We start from the raw sequence: 9,858 nt of genomic DNA, 5'->3' as shown, positions 1-9,858 counted from the left end.
TATTCATTTAAAATGGCGGATGTATTCCTCCAAGAAGGTCGCAGCGGGGTTTCTCAATCAGTGGGCATTGTAGCATCAGCGTCAGTGACCTGAATACAAAAAACCAAAATGCTTAAAAAAAATTTATTTTGGGGCGAATTTCCTTACTATTTTTGCTTCGAAAAAATTATTTTTTCGAAAAATTTTCGAAATTGTAAATTCACATAGAAAGTAATATCAAAAAAAGATGTGTGCAAAATTTCAGGGAGATAGGTCAATAACTTTTCGAGTTATCGTGTACGCCGATTCTAAAGTCAGCAAGTCAGCGCTCGAACGCAAAGAAGAGAGTCGTCACGATTGACGATCTACTATATAATATAAGAAAAAATTAAATTTACGTTCTAGAATTTTTTTGACATTTTCCTAAAGGATTGTATTAATATAACATTTTATGAAACAATTTTTTTTTTATTTTCGAAATTTTACAGGTATCTGTCCCCTTAATTTTGACGCAATTTCATTAAATTTTCAAACTTTTTAATCAACATCTCTTAATATGTTACTTTCATAAGTTTTTGTAATTAATTTTTAGTGCTTTTAATAATAAACTTTTTATTTGCCTATAGTCTGTAAGAAACTTCTACTTTCGTAGACTAAATTTACATGAATAAACTGATAATTAAAAAAAACAAAAATTGGGTGCTCACTTTTAGAGCCCTTAAAATTTAATTATTCGCGCTCTAAACCCGCATGATTAGCTCAACTCACTGCTTTAATCAAATATTTAACATGACTTCTAAAACTTCTAAATAAAACGATAAAATTCCAAAATCTTTTTACTGACTTTGGCCTGCAGTATCAAGGCCAGTCAGGCTCAATAGAACTGCACACGCAACATTTTGAAGCCATGTTAAAAAATTGTTCTCAGTTGGCAGGGGGTGGAGTTATAAACATTTACTCCTTTCGCTCGCATGTGAAGCATAGAGCCACAGGGTGTTGAGTTGATTGGTGAATTTGTATTTGTAACAATTATTCTACAAAACCGTTTGTTAAAGCTCCACTGAGAATTCATCAATAAAATATATGGTACAATTTTATAGTGTTTTCTCAATACTTTGAAACATTTTTATAATCAATTTCTGATATGGCCCTCAGCAGCACTATTAGCACACCGTATTTGATTGCCTCAGTAACCTGTTCACGCGCACGAAAGAGTGGGAATTAAAGTTGTGAAGACATAAAAATGTCAGCCATTATCAGATCGATTGCATTTACAATTTTTAATAATCATAATGGTTTTTCATCATCTAGAGACTTTAAATCGATTACAATAAGAAAATAGGAACAAACAAACATTACGGCGGCTGCCGTAGCCGCATGGGTGCGCGACTACCATTCAAAAGTGCCCGAACAATAGGAAAAATTGTTTCTCTAATAGCCGTTGGCCGTCAGTAGGCAATGGAAGAAACTCCTCCATGAATAAAAATAATTTTCACCTCTAAATTGTTAGTTTTTTTTTCGTTCTATTAATTGATTAACTACTAATTTATTTATTTAGCTCTTCAGTTACAACATTTTACAGTAACAAACTATCTCCCTTTCGAAAAGTGAAGTGTTTTTGCAAGTGACGGCTTACGTCAAAAAATGTGAACGCCACAGCGTAAAGGTCCCAATACAGATTTCCATCATTCAAAATCGTTTTTTTTTTTTTTTGTTTTAGTAAAAAAGTTATGAAAATTTTAGCAGCATAATTTTATGCCTTACAGACTCTAGTCTCTAGACTCTACAAATAAGCAGACACTATTACGTTTGAATTCCATCACAGAAAAAAAAAGTTTGGACAGTAGGTAGGCATTCATAGGCTGTTCAATCAAGTTAAAACGGCGAATGTTGCTACGAAATAATTTTATAATCCATAAGAAATTCACTCACAACTCTCTACTGATGAGATCGAGTTTCGACAGCTTAAATGCCACAAATCTTGAAATCTGTTGAGAGCCTAAAAACTCAGTTAAGGGGATATTCTAGTGTAGAATTTTCAAAATTTTTTGAATTTTTTTTTTTGCAAGCGCGTAGTTCTAGTTGTATTCGTCGCATCGGTTCACGCTAGAGCTTTTTGGAAAGCTCTTCTCACGTGCTAACACGTGTTTGATTAATTGTTGTTTGCTTTTAGTCGTTCGTGAGTTATAGCGTCGCAAACATGGAGCAAAATAAAGAGAAAATACGGCATATTTTACAGTAATACTACGATAAAGGCAAAAATGCATCTCATGCTGCCAATAAAATTTGTGCAGTTTATGGACCCGATACAGTTTCCATTTCCACCGCACAACGATGGTTTTAACGTTTTCGTTCTGGTGCAGAGGTGATCGAAGATGCGCCACGGTCCGGAAGGCCTGTCGTCGAAAATTGCGATAAAATCGCTGAATTGATCGAAAGAGACCGGCATAACAGCAGCCGTAGCATCGGCCAAGAGCTGGGCATGAGTCATCAAACCGTTATAAACCATTTGAAGGAGCTTGGATTCAAAAAGAAGCTCGATGTATGGGTGCCACACGACTTGACGCAAAAAAACATTTTTGCCCGTATGGATGCATGCGAATCGCTTCTAAATCGCAACAAAATCGACCCGTTTTTGAAGCGGATGGTGACTGGCGATGAAAAGTGGGTCACTTACGACAACGTGAAGCGCAAACGGTCGTGTTCGAAAAGCGGTGAAGCTGCCCAGACGGTAGCCAAGCCTGGATTGACGGCCAGGAAGGTTCTTCTGTGTGTTTGGTGGGATTGGCAGGGAATCATCCACTATGAGCTGCTCCCCTATGGCCAAACGCTCAATTCGGACCTGTAATGCCAACAACTGGACCGCTTGAATGCAGCACTCATGCAGAAGAGGTCATCTTTGAACAACAGAGGCCGAATTGTCTTCCATCAGGAAAACGCCAGGCCACACACATCTTTGGTGACGCGCCAGAAGCTCCGGGAGCTCGGATGGGAGGTTCTTTTGCATCCACCGTATAGTCCGGATCTCGCACCAACTGATTACCACCTATTTCTGTCCATGGCGAACGAGCTTGGTAGTCGGAAGTTGTCCACAAGAGAGTCCTGTGAAAATTGGCTCTCCGAGTTTTTTGACAATAGGGAAGCGAGCTTCTATAAGAGGGGCATTATGAAGTTGGCATCTCGTTGGGAACTCGTCATCGAACAAAACGGCGCATATTTGACTTAAATCGCATTATTATAACCAATTTTATGAACAATTGAAAATTCAATAAAAATACCACAAGACTTTTTTGACAACCTATATTTTCAAAGTTTATAAGAATATACCCGTTTTTTATACATTGCCCGGAGTTCACGTCCGCCTTTGTTTGATTTGTTATGAAAAGAAATCTTCACGAGTATGCCTTATGATAAGAGAGGTTCTTAAGTCAGTTTTATGAAAAATAACTGTCCACGTGCGGCCAAGAGAGTTTATATGATTTTGGCATACGAATGAACTAAAATTTCTATAAAAAAATTATTTATAATTTTTTATAACACAGTGTATTTAAATTTTTCTGAAATATATTTTTGTGATTTTCCGAAATTGGTTCATTTATTTTCTCAAATACGATTAAAAATGGCACAGCTGCCAAAATTGTAAATTGCGGTGGCGAATTTTCAACACCAAAAAACAAAAAAATAGAAATACCCTAAGAAACTGACGGCCTACATGAATTCCTCATACGGACATTAACGGCATGGCGCGCATACATTTGCAGCGCAATTGCAATTTTAATCCGTTCAGCGTAAAAAAAACAAGAAATTGCGAAACAAATCTGCTGAGTGTGTACATGAAAATCCACTCCCGCAATAAGCCTTCCATGTTCCCCTCACTGATATTACACTTCGTCTGGCTGCGCTGCCTGCAGTTCCATTAGCTGGACATTGACTGCACTCTTAGTTGCTTTGTACTTGTTACTTTTGTTGTTTTTGTTGTTGTGACATGTCTCTGCATTAGTGTAGCTCATGTTGGGTGGTGCCTACCAGTTGAATAAGCAACAACAGCAAGGGCAACCATTACAAAGGCAAAGGCAAAGGCAAATACAAAACCAAAACCACCATACGAATGCAATACTTTCGGAGGTGTTCGTAGGGGAACAAATGTTGACGGCTAGAGAACTGCGTTATGTTGCATTGAAAAATTCAATGGTAAACTGAGAGAGATAACACAAAATTTCCAACATGGCACGACCAAGCGGCGATTGGGTTATCATGGGTTTTATATGCTTGTAAGCATTCATGTTCGGACGAGATTTGCTGTAATTTTATTGCCGCACTCAACTGCAGCACTTTGTTGACGCTGAATCCCATTTCACAAACCCACCGAAGATTTTTGAGCAATTTGCATGTGCTTTCAAATGCATTCGCCAGTGCATTACGCATTGCCAACACGTTCAACACTGCCAACTCTCCCAACCAGTGCATACGAGCACTCAGTAAAAGGAGTACAAACGAAGATCAGCTCAAAGCGACATTGGCAATTCCGTATCAGCGACCTGTAATGGCAGTCGTGTTGGCGCTGGAGGAGAAAAGTGTTAAAATGGCCGCGATGTATGAAAATCGTTTTACGAGTGTAACATTGCGTGTCCCAGCCTGATGCATAAGTGACTTCATGCAGCCCAGCAGCTGAGCAGCTCAGTGGCAGAGGTATTACAAGTGGCGCAAACTGTCGAAACCAGTCGAATCTGCTGTTGCTGTTGCATTGTTGCATTAGCGTAAGTGCAGAAGGGGAACAAGTAAGCGCACGCAGATGTAAGCGCACGCGTTATATTCGTTTTGTGAAAGCTTCAACATGCAGCACATTTGGGATCCTTAAGGACAACCAGCTGTGTGTATCAACAGTATCGTGTAATGCCACACGCGTTTACTAGGGATATACATTTTTTTTTAATTTTTTATTTTTACAATCCCAGGTCCCGGATGCAAAATCACTCGGGGATTTTCGGGATTTTGAGAAGCTCCCCTACCATGTAATAAATAATAAATAAATGGCTTTTAAGTCCACTTTTTTATTTAAAGTGAAAATTATTTCATTAATAACTGTTAAGCCAGATTCTGGCAAACTAGTATAATATAGTAATGTAACGTAAATTAGAATAGAATAAATTAAATAATATTGAATTTAAAAATTGAAATTGTATTAAAGCTTAATATTAAGTTATTTTATATTGTTTAAAAATTGAAATTGTATTAAAGCTTAATATTAAGTTATTTTATATTGTTTATTTATATTATAAGTAGGTATGTAGTAGGTATACTTTACTGTTTCTCGCTGTCGCTATTTCTTTACCTGTTTCTATTTACTTCCGAGCATTGACTTCATTTCTACAGCTATACCTACTTTCCGTTCTTCCTATTTCTATTTACTTAACTGCAAACTCTCTCTAACTCTCCACATACTGTTCTTCCAATTCCGCTATTTCTCGTATCTTAGTTTTAGGCCTAATATAAGGACAGTACATGTGTAATAAACTCCACTTTTGGAATTGTAATCGGAGGAGTGCGGTGTTCTTTTTTAATTACGCGGCGTTACAGGCAATATTACTTTTATTTCGCGCTTCCCAAAGTAAAGTGTTTTTTCTTATAATTTAATATACGTAGTATATCTTCTCAAACCAGTGAAGAATTTTCAATAACAAAATAAAAGACTTAAGCGAAATTTCTACGCATTTAATAAAATTTTGTGCCCAGTGTTGCCATACCTTCGCCATAACTGTAACCATAGCCATCAGCTGTTCTGATCAAACATATGGGCGTCATTGTAAACGATTATAGGTGCCGCACCATAACGCCACTGCCATAACCTTAGCCGTATGTGTCCATTAAATTTTGGTTTTTCCCCGTAACGGCAAGCAGCTGTGAAATACTTGACATTTGGTTTGACATTTGCGATAAAAATTTTAATATTAGAAATGCACGACGAAAAATTAACTGAAAATGCAAATATTTTCGTTAATTCTGAATAAAGAGGCTTAAGGTGTGTCGACAACATATCGATGCAAAAAACTGGAAAAAGTAAGCGAATGTATTTTGTGATTGAAAGAATTTATATAGGGTGGTTAAGTTTCAAGGGCTGGTGTTGATTTTAAATAAAATACAATTTTTTTTTAAATTAATGTCATTTCTCTTTATTATGATAATATTGGTACAATTCAATTACGTATACATCAAAATATTGACCAAATGGCCGCCGCGGTCTCGGCGGCACACCTCCAAAGACCACCAAATGCCAATAGTTCCTCAACTAGAGGGTGGTTAAGTTTTAAAGGCCGCTGTTGATTTTGAATAAAATTCAATTTTTGTTAGGAAATTATTATCATTTCTCTTTATTATAATAATACTGATATAGCTCAATTACGCATAGAAGAAAACATCGATCAAATGCCAGCTGCGGCCTTGGCGGCACACCTCCATCCGATGGTCCAAATTTTCGATGACGCTGGTGCATAATTAAGGTTCTATGCCATTAATGTGCCGAATTATCTCATCCTTTAGCTCTTCAATTATTGCTGGCTTATCAATGTACACCTTTTCTTTCAAATAACCCCAAAGAAAGAAGTCCAACTGTGTCGTCGACGTTTAGGTGTGGTTCACATTCAACATCGGCCGTTGAAATGTAACCACCATTTATAATTTTGAATCTCGTACAATCTACGCGGAAAGTAGTTGCCTTAATTTATGGAGGGAACACTTCTCGAACTTGTTAAATAGTGACAATAGCGCATGCCACAGAGAACGTGAAGATCCCGGTACCTCAATCGTTGACGACGGAACCGTCCTTGTGCTACCCGACCATGAAGCAATCGCTGGCGTATTCCGATAATATTGACATCTGCCTTAACAACTGCGCTGTTAGTTTTGTCTTTTTCAAACTGGATAAAGAAGCAAAGCGAATGGGACAAAACGAAGTACCAATAGTCGGCGCGCTCGCTTATCGGCACCCACGTCACTGTTGACAGTTATAATTTCGAGTTTGTAAAAGACTTCGTTTATTTAGGAACCAGCATTAACACCGATAACAATGTCAACCTGGAACTTCAACGTAGAATCTCTCTGACCAACAAGTACTACTTTGGACTAAGTAAGCAACTTAGCAGTAAAGTCCTCTCTCGACAAACAAAACTAACACTCTACAAGGCTCTCATCATGCCCGTCCTGACGTATGGCGGAGATGCTTGAACGATGACAACATCCGATGAGGCATCCCTAGGAGTGTTCGAGAGAAAGATTCTCCGGAAGATTTTTGGATCTTTACACGTTGGTGACGGCGAATATCGCAGGCGATGGAACGATGAGCTGTATGAGCTTTACGGCGACATAGATATAGTGCAACAAATAAAGATCCAGCGGCTCCATTGGCTGGGTCATGTCGTCCGAATAGAAACAAACGCTCCGACTCAGAAAGTATTCGATGCGGTGCCAGCTGGTGGTAGTAGAAGAAGAGGAAGGTCTACTCTGCGTTGGAAAGATCAGGTGAAAAAAGACTTGGCTTCACTTGGTGTGTACAACTGGCGCCAGTTAGCATGAGACAGAAACGGCTTCTTAAACTCGACCAAAATCGCGTAAGCGGTTGTCAAGCCAATCAATGAGAAGAACCTCCACATCGTACAACAAAACACACTAAACGTAATATTGAAGATACCGAAGATGTAATTTCATGTTCACGCTTTTAGTGGAAAGAACTTTCATAGAATTAAATAAAGCTTCCGTCGCTGCTCCAATCCGAGAGCAAATTTCTCTGTCATTTATCCATGTTTCGGTATCCCAACATCCTAGGTACTTAAACTTTGATACTCTTTGGATCGGATTGTCATACACATAAAATTTTAAATTGGTGATTTGTTGCGACTTTAGACTTCCCAGATTATATGACCACGTTCTCCCGCTTGCATCGGAAGTTATGTATCTTGCAGTGATACTTGACCCCAAACTCCATTAGAAGCCACACATTGAAAATCGGGTAAAGAAGGTCGGCATAGCTTTCTACTCGTGCAAATGCAAGTTTTACCAAAAATGAGAACTCAAGCCACACGTCGTTCTCTGGATGCAAAACGTAGCAGTTTTGCCAATTTTAAATTATGTATGACTGGTTTGGTAGGAAGCTCTTCGTAAAAGCTATAATATCACTAAACTGGGGACTTTCCAAAGGACTGCTTGTACTGGCATCAGCGTGGCATGTAGAACTTTTCCCAGTGCTGTCCTTAATATCGTTTTGCACCTCGTTTCTCCATCGACTTTCACATTATTCCCATCGCTGCTCAAAACCCAGTCAGATTAAAGGAGATAGACCTCCGGAGACAATCTCTCAACGTACAGGGTAGCATTTTTGGGCAGTTAACTTGACATTTCTCTGCACTTCGTGTAGATCTCTCCATTCGCAAACTGGAGTTTAAGGGTCGTGCCAGGATAATCTTTCCAAGTAGGCAGGATCGGACCAAGAGGAAAATCAGAACCGATGCTGGTCCGTCTCTTTCGTCTACATTGACGGCTCCGAGATGGAATCGGAAGCCTGAGAAGGTGTTTTCTCTAAGAAAACCAATTTATCTATTTCCTTAAAACTGCCACATTCTGCTAGTCTTTGCGATACTGCAGGCATGCAAATTGCTTAGGGAACGCGGGAGCGAGGGAGATTTCAACATTTTCTCCAATAGTTTAGTCGCGATCAAAGCATTCACGATGCTATGGTGCAGATCCAACTGGTCAACTTCTGTAAGGAGGAGATCAAATATCATGGTTGTGCAAGTAACATTTCTCTGTTATAAAGGCTAGGACATAGAAATATAGGACGATATTAAATTGTCGATGAGCTTGCCAGAAATGGGTCAACTAAATTGATCCCAGAGGTTTCCTACCCGTCATTGCCATCACCCTGACTATTGTTAAAAGGGAATTACAAAACTTGTTGCTCAGAAAAGCGCAGAACAGATAGAGCTCCACAGATAGTGCCATTTTGAAAATCCTGTGGCTCCAGTACACAAGCGCAGGACGGAGAAAATTCTGGGGACTCCACGCCATTCGATTTCCAAGCTCGTAGCTGTGCTTACCGTTAATTGCATGATCGAATTGGACACACGCACAAAAGCCAGATTTGCTATTTAATCACCATTGCAAAAGCTGTGAAGATCTTTCAGAGAAGATGAGCAGAAGGTTGAGCATTAGCTCCGTAAATCTCCGGGTTTTGGCAGCTGGAAAATTAAGGTCACTGGGTGCTCCTTTCTTCAACAGTCTGGGGCAGTGCGCCAACTTAAACACCATCAATCTTCTCCATTATATCAACAGATCTAATTGGCTGTAGATGTCTGCGCGTTAAAGGTCTCGTAATCGTATCAAAACGGCGCTTTGGTGCTGCTTGAGGAGTGCCAAACTGGTACTTCAACCATTTCTTCTACTTATCTACCTCAACCTTATTAACTTTTTTAGTTATTCTCAAATTAAAGCCTGGCACTTTTCCTTTCAAATGATACCTCTTTTGAAAAGCGCAGGGCAATTTGTCAACGTAGAGTTGTTAAAACAAAAACAAATTCTGTATATTGTCGCGTGTTTCGCGTAAAAATTATGTCATCTCACGAATTTTCACAAAAGAATATGTCGGTATAAAAAAACAAAAAAGTGTATCGACCACCCTAACACATCACGTCTGTACTTGCGTGCATGCATTTCTATTCACTTTTTGAGCATTTTTTGTTTGTTTGTTTTTGCTGCTTAAATATGCACTTTGTTGTAGCATAGCTCGTCAGCCAGCGTATTGCTCGTATGAGTATATTTGCCTGCAGCGTGTTGATTCATTTTACATATTTACGTGCATTGATTGCGTTAACGTTGCACCACTTCACTCTC

At 38.9% G+C, this 9,858-nt stretch overlaps 1 protein-coding gene across 1 annotated transcript in view; it reads left to right on the top strand.

Moving 5' to 3' along the window:
* The first annotated feature begins 3,987 nt into the window (after positions 1–3,987).
* LOC129244070 (5-hydroxytryptamine receptor 2A-like) overlaps positions 3,988–9,858 on the top strand; it is a 181,492-nt gene continuing 175,621 nt past the window's right edge. Inside the window, exons 1-2 of the mRNA XM_054881685.1 lie at positions 3,988–4,170; positions 4,256–4,572. Of these exons, the coding sequence (XP_054737660.1) occupies positions 3,988–4,170; positions 4,256–4,572 (500 nt within the window). The remainder of the gene's footprint in view (positions 4,171–4,255; positions 4,573–9,858) is intronic.

The sequence above is a fragment of the Anastrepha obliqua genome, chromosome 4 (genome assembly GCF_027943255.1).
Source record: "Anastrepha obliqua isolate idAnaObli1 chromosome 4, idAnaObli1_1.0, whole genome shotgun sequence".
Taxonomy (NCBI): domain Eukaryota; kingdom Metazoa; phylum Arthropoda; class Insecta; order Diptera; family Tephritidae; genus Anastrepha; species Anastrepha obliqua.
The sequence above is the reverse complement of the archived record's forward strand: the minus strand, read 5'-3'. Positions and strand labels throughout refer to the sequence as shown.